The following is a 25,911-nucleotide window of genomic DNA, read 5'->3' as shown; positions in this document are numbered from 1 at the left end:
AAGAAAACAAGGAAAAAAACCCTGTCAGATTTATCTAATTAAGACTAATCTGTAGCCTAACATTCAGCCTTTTTGTATGTTTTCTGTATGTTAATTGTCACATCTTATAAATGTGACAATAAAAGGTCCACAAGTAGGTCTTCCTGAATTCTTTTTAAAGTTTAAAGACAGTTGCAAGGGCCAGCCATTGATTTTGATGGGGAAGGGAAAACATACCAGTGCCAATAATATATGATCTCTCTGTCATAACTGTAATAAAGATCCATATATTACTTCATAGGGCAAATAATACTATTTTGGAATAGAGGTGTATGAAATTCAGACTAGAAAAATAATACTGGAGAAAGAATTAACTCCTTCTTAATCCTCACCATTATGGCTGGACTTCTCAGCAGCAATACGGGAAATCTTGTCATGGTTTTCTTGGCCCCATATCCAATTAGCTCATACTTCAGCTTGCCGGCTGTAAAAAATTTATTTACCTTGCTGAATAGGAACATCTGTTAGTGGCAATTCATTTTTATTTTTCATAATCACCATAGTCCCACTTTCTCCTTTTGGATACGTTTTATACCAGCCTCTGGATTCTAGTCCTGATTGTAAAGGGCATTTTTATAAATTATTTCTTACTTTTCTTTTCCTAATGTCTTAAATATCCTCCTAAACATTGTCCCATTTGTGTATTTTGCATTCTGCCCTGTCAGATTCTTTCATTTGTTCTTCCTGAAAGCTAACTTCTTTAACAAAACCTGTCCTGAATTATCTAAGCCTTATCTTACTTGACATTTCACTCACTGCTGTATATGATACTCTACCCTTAGATGATAAACCAACTAATATTACGTAGTGATCGCAGTAGAATCCCTTTTCAACAATTCAGAGGAGAAAGAAAATCCTTTGTTGGATGCACTGTGGTTCTCTTCGCTCTTTCTAGCTTTAAAAAAAAACCTCAGGAATTGAGGTGGGGATCTGCGCCCTTGGAGAGTCTCGCTGTGTGTTAAGAGACATAAGAGAGAATCTTCCAGTAAGGATTAATCACTAGAATGATTCAAATGATCAAATACAGATAATTCAAACAGAAGCTGTCTTGATTCCATATACATCCCACAAAAGAGCATATGATAACTTGTAGAGAGAGGATGTTCACTTCTTAATGGGGATATTGCTGTTCACTGGCAGTACTTATCTGTTAGGTCCAGTTTGGCCAATACAAATCAAGGGTTTTATCCCAATGATGTACCATATACTGTATTCAAGGGAGTGATATGGCCAGCAACTTGCTTGAGTTGATTTGATTTTCCCATTTCAGTAACTTCATCCTCATTTAAAAATGTAGCAGTCACATAAATGGGAGACCAAGTCAGACTTTTGAAAGGTTTTATTTCATTTAAATAAGTACAGTCTATTTTTCCAAGACAGTTTTGCTTGTATATTCTAATCTGCAGTTCTGAGAAATGTCTTCTGGAATCTACACATGTTCCCAGAAGACAAGGAGAAAGCAAAATAATTTAGAAAGCTCTTTTCAGTTTCTGAAATTCTCCTTGCTAATGGTTCTAAGTAGCTCACTACTGAATAGAAGAAACTCTCAGAATTTCACAAGCAGCGCAGGAAGGAATGCAGGTATAAATGACTCATAGCACTGTTCTGGATGCTCAGACAGCTTGTCCTTGGAAAAGACAAGCTTTGAAAAGGAGTATATCTGCAGATGATGAGAGATAGGACCAAAATTTCACAACATGGTAAAAGAAATAATAGCCTTTTTGTGAAAAAAGCTATTTTACTCATTGTTTGCAATCATGTGCCCTCCATTATTGGTGTACGCTGTGTGTGTATGTATACACACACACACCTGCATGCACACACAACCACCAGTGTAAAGGAGTGGATAAAGGAATATGCACTGAATATTATTTAGTTCAGAGAGGTACAGGTAGTCCCCAGTTTAAGAACGAGTTCCATTCCCAAGGTCTGTCCTCAATGCAAATTTGTATGTAAGCAGAACAGTATTATTGTATAATACTGTATATGTAGTATTGTGTAATGAACTTGAACCATTGTGTATTTAACTCAAATCATTGTGTATTTAACTTGAATTTTGCTACAATAGGCTCCGTTGTTATGGGTCATCTGTAACCCAGGTGTTCTTAATCCAGGGACTCCCTGTATATGCATCTTATGAATCCTTGTGCCTTAAAGATGTATGTTAGTGGGAAGATGTAGAGAACTAGTCATGGTGGGGCCCAAGCTAGTGGAAGAGTAAGAGGCTCCTGCATGGAATTTCATATTGGGTTTTCTATTAGGCTAATAGTCAGGAGGCAGCATTTAGCTGATCTTGGCTAATATGGAAAAAGCCAAGCAGTATCAGACCTGATCGGCCTTTGGAAGGGAAACCACCAGGAAATCCCAGGACTGTAGGTTTATATTGGAAAAGTGAAAATCATCCTGGAAGAATGCAATGGCAAACCATTTCCATATCATTGCCAAGAAAACTCCATGGATGTATCCATGTAGTCACCAGAACCCGTGTTTGGCTTTAGAGGTTTTACTGCTGACCTCTAAAGAATGTATTTTGAGTGGGATTTTTCACCCTTCCATTTGTTATACTTTGGGATCAAGCAAGTGTTATATACAACTATTTAACATGTATAAGATATATGTATGCATGCATTTATAATTGGGCAGGAATGTTTAAGTTTTTCTATCCTGTCTCCCCTTCCCCCAAAGGGGTAGAAGTCATATAAAACCCTGTACATGGGGGACAACATAATATAACATCTGTATCTCCCTTCTAAGAGCATAAGAGAAGGTGGATGGCATATACCATTGTAATAGCTTCTATATATCCCTTTCTGTAAGCCACTGAGTGCCAGGACCTGTCCTAAAGCTGTATTTAGTCAACTAAGTCTGAAGGCCCCCTTGAGTTCAATTCCTGATAGAAGGCTTGAACCCCGTAGAATAACATCTGGCTATCCACATCTAATGAGTCCCAGTAAAGATGAAACTGGTAACACGGTGCTCAATGTAATTATTCTGTTCACTATTGTGTTCGAATGGTGCCTCTACAAATATATTAACCTATTTTAAAAGACCTATCACTGTGATATTACATGTCTTTCCATGTAATAGCTTTGTAAGCACTGCTATATTGGTAGTGTGAATAGACGCATATAATAAATTCTAATATGTAATGATTTTTTACTCCCATTGTCAGTCACAAATGTAGTAAATCTGCTGCATCAAAGAGAGAAAAAGATGTAGTCCCTGGCCCAAGCCCAACAAGAATCTCTTGAAATTAAAGGTGTTTAATGTGTATGACAACACAATTGGAGTGATTGATTTCATCACAACAAAAAGTAAACATCTTTGTCAAAACTGAAATGTATATTTCTTAATGAATTCCCATTTGGCAGTTCATCCTGGTTGCTCTCTTAAAATCTTTAGTTCAACTGGCTGATGATGATAGATTGGATCTTGTCTTTGCACTTAGAAGTTTATACAGTTTGCACAAACCATAATTCTTGAAGTGGTTTTAATTATGGAGGCAATAATGATTTTCTGCCTTAGAAACTAATTACTAAGGAGGTAAGTGGAAATGTAATACATATATTTTTATAACAGGGCAAGTCATTAACATAATATATGAATAGTGCAGCATATGTGGCCTATGAATGCACAGCACATGCATATCACAGAGTATCCTCCGGAGTCAATTCATGCATATTTGAGGTTGATTAATATAGCTTATTGAAGTATAGAAGAGAAAGAGAACATCACAGCTGAGCTCCATGAGAGAACACAATTCTCCACACACAACTGTCAAATTATTTTTTAATATTTCTTGCCTGTTTTTCCCTGAATTAAAAACCCAAGACAGATTAGCTCAAATCATTACAGGCAGAAGCCTTATTTTAAAGAAATAAATCAGGGAATTGGTATATTAAAAAACAACTTCAGCTTTATAACTGACCCTCCTTCCATGAAAATAGCAAGCACTGAATGAAGAGGAATTTAAATTGGCTTCTTAAATTTGTTATTCATCTATTCTGTGTCTCTTCCATAGCTGTTCTAACTTATTTTTAGTATGACAAACTGCACTGATATACACTGAAAAGAAACAAATGAAAGGAAAATAAGTAACTTCATTCCCTCAAATGCTATGTTTTTAATGCAGAAATGATTGAAGTTGCTCAATCATAATTGTTATCTGGATGTTTCCAAGTCTCTGCGAAGAGATGAACAAGTAAGTGGTCATTTATTATGCTGTCCTCCTCAGATAATACTACATTTCAGTGGATCTAAAACCATTGGTAGGAGATGAACCTTGGATTTTATCTGCCATTTTTATAAGAAGTAACATGAAAAGATTTGCAAAGACAGGTGTGAACAATGATGCAAATCAACCCACAAACTCATATGCAGTGTTATATAATACTACATTGATATAAATAAGTACATTTCTATAAAGGCATGGAATATATTGTATAATGTTCAGCTGCTGGTTTAGCTATGGAGGTATACCACTAAGGAATTCATGTAATTGGTTATTTCAAACTATACATTTGTAGAATTGGCAGAGTTTATTATATAAATTCCAAAAGCTTATCACCTAAAAATTACAGACTTTGACTATTTGCAAGTGAGTTGCTGGTTTTCATCCATCACTGAAAATTTGTTCTGATGATCTGAAAAGGACCACAGATGAGAGAACTAAAGCCATTCAAATATGTAATGGATTTCTTTTGCATTCCTAATGCTGAATATAATCCTCTTTTATTAAAATCATTAGGATTTTTGTCATTACATTAATGTAAAGTATAACACTAAAACAGTGGAGGTTTATTTATTTATTTATTTAACATCACTACTTGAACTATTGGGAACACAGATGGATGAGATTAACTTAAAAAATCGCTAGGTTTTATATTATGGTTAGCCACAATGTAATTTGATTGTCAGCTGGGTTAATGGCTAAACCATGGGTTGTTTTATGAAAGCAAACTATAGTTTAGAATCATGATTGTTTTTGGTTTATAGACTATAATTGTGGCTTAGTGCCGTTCAAACAAGACACATGGTTTACTTATAGTTTCTTGGCTTATTTCTGATCTGGTTTTATGTCATGCCCAAGCCTTTACAGAATGGTGAAATAGTAACAGCTAAAAAAAGAAAACAAACCAAGAATTGGCCAAACAAATGCTGATTATTTGGCTTGCTTCTGCCTTATTCAACAAATCATGGTTAAAGACACATAGTTTAGTACGATGCGTAAATGCAGAGTGTAAAAACATGAAGCATAATAGATTTTTTTACTTTTTGGTTTTGATGCCAATATATCTCTGGAAATTATACCTTTTAAATTACTACTTAGGGTAAATCTAGTGATCACTAAAATCTTTGGAAATCAATTAAATAAAAGGGCATTCCTTTAAATACTGACTACTTGCCTTAGTTATTCCCACAAAAAGGAAAGGAGTGTGTGCTATGAAAAGAAGTTTATTGAGGTGTTTATATTGTGTTAAACCACTTGAATGAAAGTAATTAGAATGGGATGTAGAGCTTCATTTTCCTGCAGGGAAATAAGTGAGATTCATTTTGGCTTGGAACATGTCTTTTGTAATCAGGATTTGTCAAGGCTGTGATTTCTTTGTGTAACAAGTAAATAATAAAATGAATGTTAAACCTTCCAGAAGCCTTTATGTTTAACTCACAAGGGGCACAGTAGGGCATAAAGCAAAGCATTGCATCATTAATGTTGCTGAGCATTATGAATAGAAAGTATGGATTATATGGCTGCCTGTCTGTTAGCAGCAATGTATAGGACAACCTTGATAAGGAAGAAGTAAGCCTGAAATTAATCTGTTGGCAGCAGATTTTGTTGGAAAAAATGATCATTTAAATATATTTTTTGATGTAATTTGGAAGCAATTTTTAATGATTACATCGAAAAATACATTTAAATTTATTTTATAATAAATTGTTATTTAAAATTGGTATGTATGGATAGATAGTTGCCTAGGACAATTAGCCATATCTTCCATTTCCTAGCAATGTAATCAAAACCTGTCCCTGGAGAACTTCTCAGTTTATTACCTGTCACATGCCAAAGTCGTAAAGGTGTTTCAAACTCACTACTCTACTGTGCTGCAGTAGATTGAGTCAGAGTTGATGGGTACTTGATAGCTAGAGACTTGTAAAGGATGGTTGATCCCCCTAAGAAAGCTATGTGCTTAAAAATAATCCTGTAGCTATATAATCCATACTTTCTATTCATAATAGAATAGAAGGGGAGGAGCATTTCTCATCAGACTATTAGCAAAAGCCAACTTCCACCCTAATGCATGTAACCTCATGTGAACATGAACATCTGTTCATTTTAAAAGGGCATTTCCATATTAGAATTTTTAATGGAAGAGATCATCTTTTACAGGCATCCCTTGATACAGTCCAACACTGTTGCAGGGGGTCCTTTGCAGTATAACTGGGTAGGTGAGGCTTAAGCAGGCTGGGTACAAATGTTAAGTGCAGTTGGAAAGAACTGAAGACTATTCATACATCTAGCAGCATGGAGCTTTACTGATATGCGTTTATGTAGGTTGCTAGATTTGTAGAAATAGCTTTAGATAGTTAAGGAATTCTGCTGCTGAAAATGGCTTGAAGTATCTATCCAAAAAGTGAAGATGATCAGGAAGGATGAAAGTTCATCATATTTGCTGAGACAGATCTGGAAATAAAAATTGGAGGCATCTCAGAAACAAAATACTGAGATAAACTGATTATTAAACTGACTTGGAAAATGATTTTTAAAAGTATCTAATGACAACCATCTTTCTCTATGTAAATAACTGTAACAGGGACTTCTGTCATTATCTTCTACCTTTTCAGTCTTCACTACTGTTCAAGCCCTGTCTATTCATTTCCAAAAGCTAAAAAAAATGGTAATGCTGTTAGTGTATTGTTGTAGTTTGTGCATATACTATCAAAGAGAGATGCCACATCTGCAACTTTTAGTACCTGTGCAATGCATGTTTGGAGATTCATTCATTCATTCATTCATTCATTCATTCATTCATTCATTCATTCATTCTATATGTGCTTAAAAATATCCCTGATATCCACTGGCCCATCTCAGACCAGTGACTCTGGGCGGCTAACAACAATAAATGAGTTGCAAGTCATAATACAAAATCAGCCATTTTCAACCTTACACCCTGTTGGACTGTAACTTTCATCACCCTAAAGCTAGTGTGGACAAAGCGTTTGGACTTGATGAACATATAATTAACATTTGGAGGGTGCTCGTTTGAGGAAGACTAATAAACATATTTCTACAAGAACTGGCAGGCACAAATAGGAGCGTTCCATTATCTTTAGCTCTCCTTTGTTATATATATATCCTTATATATGCCAGCAGATTTATACATCTGATTCAGGTGAGGTAGAGAAATTGTTGAATCAGTGGCTAGAACTGGGACCAGGAAACTGAAGCTTAATAAGATGGAGGTATTTGGGGTAAGTGGGTCATTCAAGGAGCTAGTGTTCAAGTTACTTTGAATGGATTATGCTCTCTTTAAAATATTAAGGTTGGAGACTGGGAGCCCTCAGAGATTTAGATATTACTGAAGGTCCAAGCAGCACCAGATGAATTGACCGTCTTTCACCAGTTGTAGCCTCTTCTGGATATAGACTGGCCAGTTCACTTCCATTGAGATATGTTCTCCAAGTTAAGGTTAGGACTCATTTTTGGACAACTGTCCAGAAACTGCTGAGCTACAAAACTGCTAATTAGGGCCAATTGATTAGAACAACCTTGCCAGGTCTAGATAGAAAATGCCAGAGGCCTGTTCCTTATCTATTACAGCTATACCCAACTTGAAATCTAGACACTTTAAAGGCCATCTATTCTCTCAGCCTGGCTGTACATTGCAGTTCATCCTGACAAATTTTCTCCGTGTGGTTTTGTCATTTATGGTAAGGTCAGTGGGAAATGGGAATAGGGCTTTCACAATGTTAGCACCACTTATGGAATCCCCCCCCCCAAAAAAAAAACTTTATTGGCTCTAATTTTGATTTTGTTTGAACTTAGTTTTGTATTGGTATGAACTGATAAGTTTTATTCAACAGTGGTTTTGTGCTATCAGAAAGCTCAAAGCAGGACACCCCGTTTTTGTTATTCCTTGCCTATTAGGCTTTCAGAAATATCCTGATACTTGACCCTCCATAGAACTTTTATGGAATGGATTGCTGTAGGTGGGTGGCATTGATGAAAACCAAGAGTTTCATTATGCACAAGTAAAAATGCTTTCCACTAGTGCAAAATTAGTGTTTGAAACAACCCATTGTATTTATTGGGTTTTTTTAATAAGTTGCTGTGCGAAGATTTGTGCCCTAAAAGTCAGCAGTGCATTAAAGATAAAGCTCTAAGCATCTTTTCTTTTTTGGTATCTTTAACTCCTCCTAAGATTGCTTAGTGCTTAGTGCTTATGTTCATTCATTCTTGGTTTATGAATCTTTGTTTTTAAATGATTTCTGTACATCTTGAATATACAGTAACTGAAGGTGACATAAATATTGTTGAAATGTGTGTGTATGTTTGTGTATCCATTCATCTGAAGGATAAAATAGGCTGGTAGTCATGAACATTCACGCCATATTGACTAATTTTTTTGGTCACTGTCCTTCAGCTGCAGTCTGCAGTTAAGTAAGATGATTACTGTCCTGGGCTGATAAATTTGTCTTAAATAGCCACAGATACATGAAATTTGGTATGGAGTGTATGCATGTTTAGCTTTGGGAAATGACAGATCTTTTGTATGACATTTTTGTACAGCAAGATAAATAAAGAGTTAGCTGATCTCAATAGATTTAATAGAAGATTACTGATCAAACAATCTCAATTGCTTACATGCCATCTTGGTGAGCAAGACAAATACAGTGTTGAATTAAGCTGTCAATGTACACAAATACAGTGATTTGTTTACAATATAAGTATCTTCATCTTGCCTTCTCTTAGGGAGTCACAGCTTTGCTTTTGCTGAAAGTGGGTGACTTGGTCATCGGCACTGGAGCTGGAATTGTAGCGCTTTGCTCGGGATCCAAGTATAAAATAATCAAGTGAGTCTCTGAATTTTCTTGGGCAAGGACATTATGGTGCACAAGGTACATACAATGAAGGGAGCGGGTTTTTTGAGCCCATGGAGAGATCTGTAGATGTATAAGCCACCTTATCCAAAGTTTCATGGGCTTTAAACACAAAAAGGAGAGAAAAATGTCATTCTCCTCCCTCCCATCTCCATTTCTAAAAAATGTCCCAGGGAAATTGTGTATAGCAGCTTCAGGGGTGGCATACAATTCTCTTCCCCTGCCCCAAGTCAGAGATACGTGTGGGATCTAAAGCACATATTAGTCCCACTCCCTTTATGCTTCTGTTGATGTTAGAGCTGCAAGGTATGAATGCCATACAGTCTGAGGTGAAATACATGAGGTTGGATTTCTCTATCGGGGAGGGGGGGGAGGCTTGATCTTTCCTGTGATACCTGAGACTCTCTTCAACAGAGGACTGCAATTTTGGTAGCATACAGGGCACAAAATATGCCAAAGAGCACAGCATGGTATAATTGTTAATTTAATGTGATGGCTTTCAGCTCAGAAATTCATCTCTGAAGTACCGATTTAAAATGCACTGATGCTAATTGTGCAATAAATAAAGCAATCTCAGTGAATAGATTATTTAAAATATTAGCAGTTCTTTTCTGAGATGTCAACATTCTTTTTTAATTCATGAAATAGCATTAATAAGAGAGGAAAAATCCACACCATCGTAAATACACTCTAACCTTTAGATTTAAAATATTTCTGGATTGCTGAGATTGGCTGTCACTGAAGGGAGAAAATTGTGAAAAGAAAAAAAAAACTAGAGTTTGGTAAGGATGAGTTATCAGAAAGCCACTTATCTTTTGTGCAAAACCTTCATTTCATTTCACAGAAAAGTTCAGTTGGAAGGTGCTGTCACGTCCATCACACCACGAGGCCAGGGCCACCAATTTTTTGTGGGCACAAATGAGTCACAGATTTACCGATTCTCATATTCTGACTTTAAGGATGAGCTCATAGCCACTTGCCATAATGATGCTATCAATGATATAATTTTTCCATAGTAAGTATGACTCAAAGAATTTCTCTCTTCTGTTCAAATGGAAAAGGTACTGAACGTATGGTAGGCAGCCCTCGCTTTAATACTTTTCATCTAGGAGGGTAAGAATGTGCTTAAGTAATCGTTCCCTCTAATGTACAAGGAAAAAAAATAATTGGAATTAACTTAATCAGCTAGTGAACTTCAGTCATTTGGGGACTCTAGCCATTCAGAAGATGCAAGAACCAGAGCAGACTAAAGAATTTCTTGTATTGGCTAGTGCTTTTGTAGTTTCTCCACTTCTCAATAGTTACAGTATCCTTCTTTTTGTATTTGCTAACATAAATTCTGCCAGTAAAATACTCAGAACTGATACTGTACAAAGATTTACCTTTCCCATTTCTTTTTATGATATTTGAACTGATGTGTGTAAGAACGAAAAACTGTTTTCCCAGGAGAAATATGAGTACATTTACTTAAAATCCAGAAGCAGTCTTCACATACATGACTGGTGATCTCCCCCAATCCACTCCAAAATTCTTGGAATCAAATTGGATCTCAGTACTGGGGGCTAAGTATGGTTTATCAAAAAGCAAGGTGATCAGAAAATTAAATATAGTAGATGATGAAGAAATGGTTAGATATGGAAACATATGAATGTGAAAAAGATGTTTGTATTTTCTGCTGGTCTTCTTCAATAAAACTCTCTTAAAAATCTGTTTTACTTCTTGATTTCAAACATATTGAAGCATCAGTATGCTTCTGTTTTCCTATCTTATGTAAAATTTGACATATTCCTTGCATGATTCCAGGTTTTGCAAGTAGATCTATAGGCAGTGTTGAGAAATGTATGCATACTTGTATCTGGATCATTTTTTCTCTTGCGTGATCCCAAAAATGATTTGGGATGTAATTTCAAATATCTAGATCAAAATATTAAATTTTCTCATTTTTTTAAAACAGTGTGTTAATGACAAACTGGCAAGCAGAACCGCACTATTTCTTAGAATAGGTCTGCTTGCCATTGATTAAATCATCTGCATGCATTCTTGAGCCAGATTGGATCAGCTGATAGAAAACAGCTCCCAAAGAGCTGAAACCTGCTCAGTTGGTTGGCATTTATTTATTGATACAATTTTATGTTCTGTCTCCAAAATCAGCATAATCAGTGACTAACCCTGCCTTCAGGAGAATCCACCCCCATCAGTGGCAATACTGTTTTTTAAAAACATAACTTGTATTGCTACACTATACACTATTTTAGGTTTCATTTTCATCAAAGTAGACAAGATTACTATTGGCTGTCATTACTAAGATTATGACATTTCCTTGAAATGATGCTTTGCTGTTGGCTTCAAATAGAGTGTCAACTTTTAACAATCAGGTGTTATAGGTAACACTTGTTTCCTTGTCCTACCTTCCATGCAATGTCAGGCAAGTTAAATAAATGCCAGAAACAACTTCAGGTCATCCTTGTCATTAGAACATACCATATATGTAGGTCTTCTATGTAATGAAGCAGATTTATGGATTTTACCAGAATCTAATCAAAATGTGTGATTGAGTTGATTATTAATATTGAAAGACTGAGAGTAAATGATACAAGGGTGATGAGAGGTTCTGTGAAACAGACTATTATGTAGTACTGAAGACATAATTGTGGGGAAAATGGACATAGAATTAAAAGAAAGAAATGAAAGGCACAAGATTGAAACTAGAACTGTAGGAAGAGAAAATGGGAGCATTAGAAGATAATTTTTTAACATAATTAATGGAAAGTGGAATACAGGTGGTCCTTGCTTAATAACCATGCATTCAGGAACCATTTGAACTTACAATGGTGCCGAACGAGTGATACTTACAATAGGTCCTTGTACTTATGATGGTCGTAGCATCCCCACAGTCACATGATTGCCATTTGCAGCCTTCTTTGCCAGCCTCCTACAAGCAAGGTCAGTGGGGAAGCTGGCAGGTGGTTGCAAACAGTGACCACGTGACATCAAGCTTAACAACTGCACAGGATTCGCTTAATGATGGCAACCGGAAGTACTGGAATTTCCATCACTAAGTGGTGTGGTCATATGATGTTGTGCTTTATGACCACATTGCTTAGCAGTGGAAATTCCAGTCCCAATTATTTTTGTTAAGTGAGGACTACCTGTAAGGAAATATGTGGAAGGAGCTTGGAACAGAGTGAAAGGAATTATTTTACAGAGTGCCACAGAAGTGTGTGGAGTTATGCTAATGGAAAATATGAAAAAATGGAAATAAGTAGAAGAGGCTATGGATGAAGTGGATGAGGAAAATGTGTATATATAGGATTATTGCTGCAAAAATTGAGGATGAAACAAATATATAATATGTACAGAAAGAAAAAGTAGCAAAGAATGTAGTCAGAGATTAAGGAGCAGTTAGAAGGTATAGAAAAATGCAGTGCCAATTTGATGAAAATAAAGTTGTTTGGAAAGTAGGTGAAAATGCTTCTCAAAGGAGGCTCCAACAGCGTAAATGGAATTTTTAAAAAAGTGATGAAATGATTTGGGATGAAACTAAGGTAAGAAGATGCTGGAAAAATATTTTAGATATTTGTATGGGAATGATAGTGATATGTTAAAGAGTGGAATTGAAATCAATACCAAAATGTTAGCGTCCAAGGAAAAGAAGAAAAGGAAGTCATAAGTGCCATGAAAATGTTGAAAAATGGTAAGGTCATGGGTATAGAGAAAGTAACTGGAGGAATGTTAAAGTATGGATATAGTTTGCTTATGGAATGGCTGTGAAACTTGTTTAATGAGTGTGTAAAGTCTACATCTTTGCCTGGGAAGAATGCTGTTATTTCCACATACAAAGGCAAAGGTAGCAATAGTGAATGCAATAACTACAGGGAGGTTAGTGTGTTAAGTGTATCTGGGGAGATGTTTGGCAGATGACTGATCGAAAAGATATGAGAGGTGGCAAGGAGTAAAAGTTGAGACGTGCAGTGCAGCTTTATGCTGGGCAGAGGGTGAAATACGTTTCACTGAGAAACATATGAATATGAGAAAGAAAAGTTTATTATACATTTGTTGATGAGATAAAGCATATAATAAAGTGAATAGTTTTGAACTATGGAATGTTTGCATTAACATGGAGTTGAAAGTTGCTTGCTGAATACCGTATGGCGGTGTATGGTTGAAGCCAAACATGTTTGTCAATAAATGAAATGCGTAGTGAATGGTTCAGCATTGACTAGAGAGTTGGGCAAGGAACTATTTTTAGACATCAGATAGCTTCATACAGTGAAAATAACACATGGAGAGAGAAACATTAAAACTAGGAGTGCAATATTGATATTCTTGGGGCTGGTGCTTGCATGAAATAAAAAGATAACCTCTATTTAGGAAATAATACAGCAGTAGGAAAGCTTGAGTTACTTAAGTCTGTCTACAGCTAAGAGCCTGTGGTGTGCTCTCCTTCGTTATGGAGATAGACCAGATCAGGTAAGTATTTGAATCAGGTCAGACTCAGAAGAGAAAAGAGAACTGAATTCAAAGAGGAAGGAAGTGATGAAATCCCTGAGAATATTGGTTTAACCAACTGAAGGCATCTTACATAGAGATTCCAAAGTAAGGCTTTTAGATAAGGAAAGAAGATACAAGTGCAAAATCCCTTTTCTATCTATCTCCACAACTATTGCCCTAGTGATCGATAAGTTTAAAGATCCAGAAAGCCTGTGTATGCAAAGTTGAATTCTTAGTGTATGATGTCCTATTGATTGTTTAGTGTATTTATGGACAGTATGTAAAGACTTGTGCTTGTGCTGATGTTAGAAGTGTGTAGGTTGGAAACATGAACGTGTAGTTTTGTATGCAGAATATGTTAACTGAAAACACAAATCAATTGTATCAAGTGTTAGATTGTATAATATAGTAAGGAGTGTGGATTTGAAAGTGATTTAACAGGGAAAATAGTGAATAATTGCACATTATACACACATGGTAAAAAATTAGAACACATAGATAAATTTATGTATCTTGGTAGAGTGATTGGTAAAAGTCTGAAATATGCAAAAGCAGTGGGTTGCATGTGATTCGTTGCAAGGAATGAATGTTTGTCTCAGCTGTGTGTGTGTGTGTGCTTCTGCCCACTTTGTTGTATAGCAGTGAGAACAGAATATATCAGGAGAAACTTAAGTTGAATTAAGCGGGGGAAGATTCCTTAAGATGTTTATATGATAAAACAAGAAGAGATAGGGTCTTGAATGATTGTGTTCTGAAATGAATGTGGACAAAAGTGACCAGCATGAAAGAATGATGCTGAAATAACTTGGTCATATAAAAAGAATGAATGAGGATCAGGGTTTCAGGTTAGAAAGAATTAATATGTCAGCATAAATAGGTCTCTCTCATATTTATGTTAAGTCACCATTGACATGGCAAGGCAGGAGAAAAGAAACCCTGAAATTTAAGTCCTGGAGCATAGAACTACAAACTTTTGATTTCTGTATACTGCAAGGGGCAAATCTTCCCTTTGCAGGGGAGTATATGGCTTCATTCTTGTCTGTAATATAGAGACTAATTTATTCAAGTCATATCTGAGAGCCCTCTGCAGAATAGGCCAATTCCTGAATTGGGTAAGTGTCTTCAGAGCTAAGATGTATTGCCTATTGTAAAGCCTGACAGCTGTAGTGCTGTTTACAAGGGTAGAAAGATATAGAGAGATACAGTGAATGCTGTTGGTATAAATACATTTTTTTCCTATCTCATGCTTTTAATGTCTTTTGTTTACTCCTTCTTTTTTCATAACATTATGCGGCACAAAAGAGAATAGCATAGCGGGTATGAATGTATGCATATTATTATTCTACTATATATCAATGAAGGCTGCTTGACTCAAAGCTAAGACTAACAATGTTTATTAAACCAAAAGGAGTGTAGCATGGTTGGAACTTAGGAAGATCTATCAGATAGCTATGGAGAGGAGAGAATTGCAGTGCCTTCAAACCTGGGTTTTCTAACAGTACTGAAATTCCATACTATAGAAGCTTTCAATCTATGAAATTATTAGAATTAGAGGGATTGTCTTTTCTGCAACTAGCCTCAAAGCAGTATTCCAGCAAATGGTTTTAGGTTTGGAAGATTCAGTAGAGAATGTAATAAGCTGCTTTCCTTGAAGGAACCATCCAGTTCTTTGTACTATTATTCCAGGGTGCACCAGAACTGTCCATATCTAGCAGAATTCCAGCTTAATGGCTTTAGGTCCAGCTGGTCATGCCATCTAGAAAGGTAGAAAGTAACAACGACACATATTGTTTACTAGTGTACTGCACTTCCTGCAGGGAGTCCTGAAGATGACCTTGGTGAAACTATTCAGAAACTGTTATAAAAATAGAATATGCAAAAGTATGCCTTGAGCCACAGAAAAGAGAAAGTATTAGGCAGAGACTCAGACCGGCTCCTCTCTGACCGCCTGAGGAATAAGAGAGGGGGAAGGAGAAATGCAGTCAGATTTGCAACATTCTGTTACTATAGCCTAACTCAATAAAGCATAATTCTAGCCTTCTTGTGGAGTCTGTTTCCTGATCAGGACAACTTCAAAAGGCTATCAGTTCCATATCTTTTCCCTCCCAGGACATGGATAAAAATTTGTGACATTTGCCTTGCTATTAATTTCTAAATTATTATGAGAGTATGCTTTGGCTCCAAGTTCGCTAAAAGGAGCTAGATTTCATTCCCCAGATTTAAAGCAGTTTCAAAGCAGCTAATACATAATTATCAGTTGCTTTAAATATGATTATGAACCTTATGTTTTAGCTGGAGTCAAAAATTCTAGATAAAAATCAAGTTTCAGAGAATATGATCCAGTGGCTCTGTTGTAACGTTAATATTCAGTTGTTGAGATTCAACAATAAATGGCTCATACGTAGCAGCAGCAGCAAAGTCTGTGCCTTCAAAGCTTTATTTTTTTGCATCCTATAGTGGTACATCTGACTTGTTTGCCACATGTTCCAAGAGTGATATTCGTGTATGGTATACACCTGAAAATAAGGAGCTGCTACGGATTACGGTCCCCAACATGACCTGTCATGCCATAGATTTCATGCGAGATGGCAAAAGCATCATTTCAGGTGAAAGCATTTTGCAGTATCTGGGTCATTGAAGAATTGTATCAATCATGAGTTGTTCTCTGTTTTAAGTAGTTATTTTGTCACTAGCCAAACTATTAAGGCCAGTCCAGGATTTGCTAAGTTGTCAGAGTACTACAAAATGGTTTGGCTGCATTAAGAGAAGGTAAGGTTGCAGGATTGGGATGAACAAACAAATTGAACTGTAATTCTCAATTTCATAATTTGGCATCATGACAGAGTTAAGTAGAACTGATGAATCCCTGCTGGATTACAATGTACAGCTGTTGCTTCTTGAATAGAAATTGCTGAGGCTCACCTCATGATGAGAGATACAATATGCTCCATCCACCATTTACTTATTTTCCTTGAAAGGAGTAGGTTCTTCAAGTCATCTGCTCCTGAGATTGGAACAATCATCTGTACTGACCACAAAGTTACAGAAATCTTACTTGGGGGAGGGATAAAGAGAAGAGATATGTTGCTCTTAGTAAACTCCTTTTATTTTCTGTTAGCTTGGAATGATGGAAAAATCCGTGCCTTCACCCCAGAAACTGGGCGGCTGATGTACGTGGTTGAGCATGCTCATAGTATGGGTGTGACAGCTGTGGCTACCACAAGTGACTGCAAAAGAATAATCAGTGGAGGTGGTGAAGGTCAGGTAAAGAGCCCCCAAACTTGATGTACCTCATATCTTTATGCTCTGAATATAATATTAAATGATAATTCAGCCAGGATAGGCAGAACTTGAATATTGACTATTTATTGTTAAACATATTTGTATGCTGCTGCAATCAAAAATAGCATTTGGTGGGTCTCACAGACTAATACCAATTACAGCACTTTTTTAAAAGAGTGAGAGATGTTGCATGTTTAATTTAATGTTATTGTATGACAATAATTGATTTATCTTTACATGCCACAATTCCCGAAACCTATGAACTGCAAGATCCTTCAAATTCCATTTTAGCATGAATGCTAAATGATGTTTCTATCAGGTGAGAGTGTGGGAGATTGGGAAGGAAACACGCAAGCTAGAAGAAGTAATGAAGGAACACATTTCTGCTATTTCTTGCATCAAGATCAAGAAGAATAATCAGGAGTGTGTCACAGCCAGCATTGATGGAACATCCATTATTTGGGATCTTGTGTAAGGTTACTTTTGCATAGAAATATGGCTTAGCTATACACTATATTAAATTCTTTTTTCACAGAGAGGATGATTGGAGAGATGCCAGATTTGGGTATATTGTCCAACAAAAGCAGACAGTCTGTATGCTTTCACATGTATTAGAAACTATTAGAAACTAGGCACTTGGTTCTTTCCTTCATCACAGATCAGTAGTAAATACAAAGTTGCTTTGGGTTAAGATTGATTCCTGCATGCATCCGTGCAGTTTTCCTAGCATGATAGGGAAGTAGTTTGCCCTTGCTCAGATATCAGATATGAGAGATATCTCAGATATTTGTTCAAATTCTCAGATTAGTCTACAGCCCTGGTTTTCCATCCAAATACTAACCAAGTCTAACTCTGTTTAGCTTTTAGATTACTCAGGATACCTATTTTAGATTAGGTTTGTTTGTTTGTTTATTTTTGCTGAGGCAAAAATAGTAGAGCAGTTCCTAAACAGCAGGAGTTACTGGTGGGGGTATTTAGTTAAATGTAATAAAATGTAATTTCAGAAACTGATTTTTTCCTAGCCACTTCATGAGACGGCAGATGATATTGGCCAATACTTTATTCAAATGTGTATGCTATCACCCTGATGAACATCAGCTTATCACAAGTGGCACAGATAGGAAGGTAACTACACGAGGCAAAAGGAACTATTCATTCATTCATTCATTCATTCATTCATTCATTCATTCATTCATTCATTCATTCATTCATTCATTCTCTATCCTGCTGCAATCCAAGCAACTTTTGGCAGTTTAGAGTCTATTGTAGTTGGTTGGCTATAACAAATTTGAATAAAAAATAGCAAATCATGTCTAGTTGCATGACTCAAACACACCATTTAATTACTAGAGAAATAGGGTTTTATGACTTTCCTTTATTCAGTTTTCCTCTGGATTCTAGATTGGTTACTGGGAAGTGTTTGATGGATCCCCAATCAGAGATTTAGAGGGCTCCCTTTCTGGTTCTATCAATGGAATGGATATTACAACAGATGGAATGTATTTTGTGACTGGTAAGTTTATTTAAAAAAAAAAAAGCCTATAATATTGAATATATCTTTTTCTCTCCCTACCTATAGAGTCTGTCCTTCTCACATTCATAATTCTAACATGCTGGCAATATTTAGAGGTATTGAGAGTTAGTTATCTTCAAAGGATGGTACTGAGTGGTAAAATGGAGAAGAAATTGGAATTTAGCTTTGGAAAAAAGTGTGTACGTGTATGCATGTGTTTATGGATCCTAAGTTACTTCTGAAAGGAGAAACACACTCGATTATGCTAAAAAGTTGGTTAATTTGTGGTTAGTATGTTGTGGGTGCAGTCATTATCTTAGCATCTTATGTGAACCAGGGCAACCCTTTAAGCCACAGTTTTTTTGTTTGGGCATAGCATATTCTGTAAACCCAAACACTGAGTATGAAGACACAACCCTTTGTAATGGATCTCTGCTATGTCCCACAAGATTATCTATCTGTTTTATAGAATTGCTATTCTCTTTTTTTACCCAGAAAGCATGACATCTTAAATTCTATCTCCCAGTTCAGTCCCAACTTTTGTGGAAAGTAATTACCGCGTATTGATTCTTATGTAGTGCACAAGACTTTCCATGCAAAATTGGGCAAGGTATCTTCAACCCTGAAGGATCTGCAAGGTACAAAAATTCTCCAGGGAAGAAAAAGTAGATTCCAGTTACTGTGTGTGGAAAAGTGAGTGGTAACAAAAGTGAGTGGTAACAGTTTGAGGTGCTTATTCATGGAATGCTGACTATTGAACAGCAAATATAAAATGAGAACAAGGAATGGAGGTCACTCAAAGAAAACATTGTTGGCTGGCTGGAGTCCAAAACTGGAGCCTTCTCTACCATGTCTTGCTGCTCACTATACTGTAGTTCTATGCCTGTTCCTAAAGCAGAGCACTGGCAGTTTTACATCAAATCTCTCTTCTTTATACCACAGGAGGTGATGACCATCTAGTAAAAGTGTGGGATTATAATGAAGGTGAAGTGACTTCTGTTGGGATTGGCCATAGCGGCAGCATCACCCGCCTGAAGATCTGTCCTAACAATAAATTAATTGTGAGCGTGAGTGCTGATGGTGCTATCCTTCGCTGGAAATATCCTCACATTCACTGATCCTCAAGAATATCTGCTACTTCTATTGTTCTGCTTTTTAAAGGTTGCTTTTAAATAATTGTTGAACTTGGTACTGTCTTTTAAAAGGCTTGTTGTTTTTAGGAAATCTACTAATTTGTCTGTTCTTAAGTGAGTTAGTCTGAAAAACAGGCTTGTTTATTATTACCATTGTTTTTATTGGTTTCAATTATTTAAGTACATGGCATTTTAGTACATTTGTATTATGTTTATGATGTATGCTATCTGAAATGTCAATTAATATACTTTGTCATGCCCCCTCCTTCAGAATGAAATAGATGTTGTGCAAATCTGTTGTTCTGTGAGCATCCTTAATTCTCATTTACTGAAAAGGTAAAAGGCTTGGATTTGTCATTAACAAATTTATCTAGATTTGAATATGGTACAAGGAGGGTGCTGAACAAATATGTCTTTGCTGGAGCAGAGATAGCAAAATTGTCTAGAGCTTGGGTTCTCTCTCTCACTTTTTCCTGCTGCATATCACATGGGGATAGCAAATAAGATGCTTTGGTTCTTACTAAAGCCTGTTGTGATGGGAATCTGCATAAGTCGACTTTCTCATGAACTTTAGGCTAGTTAAAATAGTTGCCATTAAAAAGCAAAGAAAGAACCTTCTTGTTCTATAGTAGTCCATTCTAAGAAGTCCAATGCTGTTAAAACTTAAGGATCGTTAAAAAAAACAAAAAAAAATTGGTTGGTACCATACAGGCATCTCACCCACCTTACCAATATTATAGTTTTGTTGTTCCTAGACTATCCAGCTGCTTTGGTTGCCATTTCCACTTAACTGGAAGATGAACTCTATGGGTGAACTGGCTTTGGGCCCTCACTTGGATGGGAATAAAATGGCAAGAAGTACCTATTCAACTGTTATTTCTTCCTTCTACTCAAAACAGAAAGAATACTGGGAATCAGTGCAAGATGAGTGCTGGGAACAAATTGCAAACATGCTCCTATTTTGGATGGGAAAAAATTCTAGACGTTTCCCCAGTCAACTGCCAAGTACCCTTTATGAGGTAGCTAACATTAGCCTACAAATATGATTTAAGCGTAACTAATTCCAATGGTTTTGTCTTCAGAGTTATAATTAAGTAAACAAAACTCTGAACACTCTTGCTATTTTACATTGGAGGAAAGACTATGAACCTGCCGTTTTTGACATATACTGCTTTGCCTGCTTGCTGTGCCATTTCCAGTTGCAAAGGAACATCCACATGACACACAGTAGCATGTTTCTGAACAGTTCTTCTGCATAATCTATTGTTGTCTTCCACATCACGCCCATGAATTGCCAGGGAGGGGGAGTTGCAACTTAGTCATTCTGATCCAACTTCAAGTATAAGAAACAGCTTTTATTTAGCTACTTTAAAAGAAAGGAGTTCCTAAGAACTTTATCTGGATTCATAAGGCAGTATTCTAAAATAAACTCTTTACAAACATAAGCCATATTTGCCTTGATTTTTTATTCTGCCTTCTGCAACTCTTGGATCATTGATATGATGGGTGGACTTAAGAGCATCAGGAAGAAGCACTTCATTCTTCCTCACATGGGGAGAATGGTCTAGGCCTCAGACAAGGCAGTACACTGTCTTCTAAGAGAGACTTAAGGATATAGGTAACTTTTGAATCCTCTTGACATCTAGAAAGCTAGATGTCAAAGGAAAGAAAGCTAACCATCTTCATTTGACATGCTATTTTGCCATTTGAAAGAAGGTTTAATCTCTCACTAGAGCGTGATAAGGAATTCTGCCATTCAGTGAGGTGTCCCTGTAATTCTGGTGGCTTGTGGGTAGAGGCTTCTTCATTCACAGAGTCAGAAGCAGTTTGCTTTGAATGGCAAATTTCAGAAAGGCTGCAATTTTCCTTACAACAACCTCCATTTGTGTTGTGACTTTACAGATGAGTTCCCAGCATGTATATGTCAGTTATTCTGATGTTATGCTTCAGAGGCAAGAAATAATTAAGCATAAATCTCCCTACAAAGTATTAATAGTATCATTGTTAGCTCATTCATCTTACTGCTTAAAGGTGAGAGAATAAGTTTTAAGCATGCATGCTTCATAATTTGATGAAAACACCTAGTTCGGTGTCAGGTTGGCGGCTGCAATTTTCATGTCATCTCTGATCTACTCAAACAACTCAACTCAACTTTTCATGTCACCTCTGATCAACTCAAGCAAGATTTCAGCGGAGGCTGCATTCACTCAGCTGCTACATGTGTATATAAATCCTGATGCGCTTAGATTTGGCTCTGTGTCTTCTTTTATCAAGGAATATCTGTCTTTTTGTAATCCATTTCCCCCATAAGCCTCACATCATAGCATCATGTTTCAGGCAAATGGGATTGGCTTGACTGGGTGGAAGTATAAATAACTTCCAGTTTATGTTCTTTCTTGCTAATTAAGGATTAATTCCCCATTATCTTTGGGTGGTGAGGTGGGCTGGGCAGAGGTAGCCCAGGTGCAAAATCTATTACCCAATAGGAACCCAAGTTTGTATTCCAAAAGAGAGTGATTTAAAAGGAAAATTGGGCGGCAAATTGATCAGATGACCAAATTGATCAGATGACCAAAAACAAATTATCTGTTGCCTCTTCAGATGTCCATTATATTCTTGACTAGGAGAGCATACGCTTCAAGCTTTGTTGACCAAATAACAGGACGGAACCCTGAAAACATGGAGGTAGGACTACCAGCAACGCTATTCTTAGTACCAGCCAAGGTATCCACTAGAGGGCAGCCAAACACTTTTTTATTCCATGTGGAAACAACTCCAATTTGGATCTTGCTATAATTTCCTCAACTTTAAATTAACTCTGTCATATAACATTAATTTTACTATGTGAAATCTCTAGGAAAAGTATTGTTTGTAAGCCAATCTGCCATTTGGCCTTTTCAAATTCTTGCCTTCTCGATAATGTGTTAAGTAGATTTTATTATTATGAATGCTTGGCATTTGATGTAGTCAAAACGTGTTCATGTTCCATCCCTAAAAATACATAAATTCTAACAGGAAAGCATTGAAAATATCAGTTTTCATCTTCAAATTTTACAGACCTATATTGAAAATGGGTTAGTAGAGATCTTTGTGTCTACTTGTAGATCTGGTCAAGCCATTAAGTCAAAGCTAACTGAAGGACTCCTCATCTCTCTCCCATCCAGTTCAGTGCCCTTTTTCTATAATTTGTATCAACAATTTCCCTACCTCTGAGCAAACAAGGTTCTTGAACCACCTCTTCAGTTACTGAACTTATCTTTAGGAGTGAATAAGTATACATGCATCTTCGATACTAACTTGAAACATTACTATTTCCTATTCTGTATTCATTTTGGAATTATTAAAACCAAATTACTTTGCAGGTTTTACAGGTTTAAATCACTGTTCAATTTGTAAAGTTATATTCTCTTTCTGCATTTATGTGTAGCACACCAAGATCACAACTGCTGCTGAAGGACACAGACCATAACTTTTATACACTTATAGGTAGTAGATAAGAATTTGGTAGGTGACTTTGCACTGGCAGAATTTCTCATGTTTACTTATTTGATAAAAGGACAGAGATTAGGCCTGTGCAAGCTTTGAAATTTATGCTTTGGACCTTTCATAAGCCCAGCACCTCTCTGCTGATAATTAAAGCAGCTATGTCTTTTTTTTCAGGCTGTGGCAAAACCTGAAAAAAGACACTACTGCTGCTGCTTTAAAAGTCACTTAATTGACCAGTTCCTTAAAGCAGTGGGACCTTGGTTTGGCAGTGCAGAAAATGGATAACAAGGTAATATTGGAAAGGCAGGCATCCCATTTTCTTTTCTTTTAAAGAAATCTGTTGTGCTTTCTCTTATAAGGCATTGGTTGGCCTTGGGCTCTCCTGTGGCATTAGCAGGACAGGTAGCATGGGATGAATTAACTAAGAATACATCTAGCTGCAGGATTATTGTCTACAATGAAGGCAGGTCTGTTGCTCTTGAGATTCACAATAGGGAGATACATATAATGGTATTTGGGGAAGCTGAAAGGGTTAGCGGAGGGTTTATTAGGACAAATCCATGGGCTTTCAGTTGGCATTCCCTGGGGTTTTTCATATGTGTGTTATAGAGCAGCACCTCAAACATGGATTCTGGCTACTTAGTTCTGAAGGGATGAGCACAGAACTATGCTAGAAAATGGATGCTCTCTGGAGCTGAACAGCTGGGTCCCATCCATATTCATCACAGGCAGAGTAAAATCACCCTAAACACAATGCATATGTTACCACAGCAGAGGGATAACTGCGCAAGCAGCTGACCTTTCATGTTGAAAATCAGTGGAGCCTGTCTTTGGCAACTGGGTGAGTTGATGAAAGCAGTGCACGCCTGTCTCTCTGCCATTCATACTTATACCAAAGCCATCTTTTAAAGACAATGACTAAATAGCCTCCTCTGCTGTATATGATTTAACTACCTCAGAAAGCTTTAAGAGGAAGGAAAGAGACTTCTGCAAGCATTTGCTTCCATTCAGGCAATTCTCCACTCAGAGACGGGTCTGAATTATTAGCAGGTTGCACCAAGCTCTGCTATTGCTGCCTTTGGGCCAACAACTCTCTTAAGAATGCGATGAATATAAAAAGTCTTAACATTCCATTTGCACATCGTAGCAAAGAATGTGATTTTAACGGTACTCTTCCAGACATAATTGACTAATACCGTCAATTCCCTTCCTCCCCGTTCCTGGCTTGAACAAAGACACAGAGGTTAATCCTGTTATTCTCTGCTCACCTGTAAAATGAAGTGGGATATTCCATTCATATGGAGGGTATCAAGAAAGCTACTGGAACAGTCTGGAATGAAGCTGAATTGTCACAGCTGTTGCACCTGTTGTAAGAACACTGTGGATGGGATCCATTCAGTGACATCTCTACTACATAGGAAATTCTAGATGCTACTAAGGGATATGAATGGAGCTTTTATCAATCAGTAATCAAAGCGATGCTCAAGGGAAGGAAGGAAGGAAGGAAGGAAGGAAGGAAGGAAGGAAGGAAGGAAGGAAGGAAGGAAGGAAGGAAGGAAGGAAGGAAGCTCACCAAAACTCAATTTCTGCAATACAGGTCACTGTGTTTTAATGTTCAGGATTGACTGTTTAAGACTTACAGATAGATATAGTAACAGAGATAGGGCATCTTTGGTAGATCCTAGGGAGATAGAGGAATTGTATCAGACCCTGCAAAGGAAATTGGGGAGGGAGCCTTAAACCTTCAGGTGGCTCGATAACTTATGTTTGGGAGACTATAATCAGTGAGGATTCATCAAAATCAACAAGATGGTCCTGCTCTGTTTTATGCTGAATGTCAACTTTAACTTCAAAGTCAGAAACAGTAAATGGGCAATTTAGCAGGCTGAGATGAGCAGAAAGCAAATGTTACTTTCATAAATTGTATCTGGGAAAAAAACAAAACAAAAACAACTACACACAACCTTCAAAGCTGCCGCATATTCCAGAAAAGGCCCAGAATATCTCTCTTAACCATTTATGAGAAGGTCCAATTCCTGCTACCTATGAAAACACAGCTAAAAGAAAAAGAGCAAAATGACAAGATTGTCTAGAGTTCTGCTTTATTCTGTTCAGCGTTTTGTGAAGGAGAAATGGAATGGCAATTTATTTTTAAATCTTCCTCAACATCATGCTTTACTTCAAATCTCTACTTATCTTTTCTTATATTTTAGAATACTGTGTGTATCTTGGAATCCTCAAAAAGAACTTGAGGAATATTTGCATTATATCCAGTATGTTTTAGCCTGGGCGTTAATGAAAATGCTGCTGCTGACTTTGAGATCTTAATGAAAATCATGTACCTTAGAAAAACAGACCTAGATATTAATAGGCATCTGGTAGGAATCTCTAGGAGAGACAAGAATAATTCACTATGTCCCTTATGCTGCCTGATGAGGTCCAAGCCCTATGAAATAAGCCTTTTTGCCCACAGGCAAAGAGAGAAAGTGTCAAGATAGAAAGCAGGGTGCTGCTTTAAGCAGCTGGCTGGTTTATATCACTCTCCAGAACATTAAAAATATGCCTCTTTGTCTCAGTCATTTTGGAGGGAGTTCATTAAATTCCATTTAACGTCTGTATTTCATTCTACAAAGATAAAGGTATTTGACCAGAGGGGTTTACTGCCTGGTGTTAATATCACTTTCTCCCCATATTTTTTATTTTCTTCTACCACCCTTTCATTCCCTAAAGAGATTTTCCCTTCCTCCATGAAATTTTAAGGCTTCCTTCAGCTAGCAAACTATTATTTATGCACTAAGAACCACAATTCTCAGAACATAAGCAAAGCCCAATGGATCGGTTCAAAGTTTCATTTGATGTACCAATCTC

General features: G+C 36.8%; 1 protein-coding gene across 1 annotated transcript in view; it reads left to right on the top strand.

Annotated features, from left to right (window-relative positions):
• CFAP52 (cilia and flagella associated protein 52) overlaps positions 1–21,049 on the top strand; it is a 31,537-nt gene extending 10,488 nt beyond the window's left edge. Inside the window, exons 7-14 of the mRNA XM_007435556.4 lie at positions 9,011–9,111; positions 9,983–10,153; positions 16,087–16,235; positions 16,748–16,893; positions 17,231–17,382; positions 17,934–18,036; positions 18,313–18,424; positions 19,367–21,049. Of these exons, the coding sequence (XP_007435618.1) occupies positions 9,011–9,111; positions 9,983–10,153; positions 16,087–16,235; positions 16,748–16,893; positions 17,231–17,382; positions 17,934–18,036; positions 18,313–18,424; positions 19,367–19,542 (1,110 nt within the window). The 3' untranslated portion in view covers positions 19,543–21,049. The remainder of the gene's footprint in view (positions 1–9,010; positions 9,112–9,982; positions 10,154–16,086; positions 16,236–16,747; positions 16,894–17,230; positions 17,383–17,933; positions 18,037–18,312; positions 18,425–19,366) is intronic.
• The last annotated feature ends 4,862 nt before the right edge of the window (positions 21,050–25,911 follow it).

The sequence above is a fragment of the Python bivittatus genome, unplaced genomic scaffold, assembly GCF_059951505.1.
Source record: "Python bivittatus isolate LINGU-HERP-01145 unplaced genomic scaffold, Pbiv_v1 ctg000080_np1212, whole genome shotgun sequence".
Taxonomy (NCBI): domain Eukaryota; kingdom Metazoa; phylum Chordata; class Lepidosauria; order Squamata; family Pythonidae; genus Python; species Python bivittatus.
This window is presented reverse-complemented; position numbering and strand designations above follow the sequence as displayed.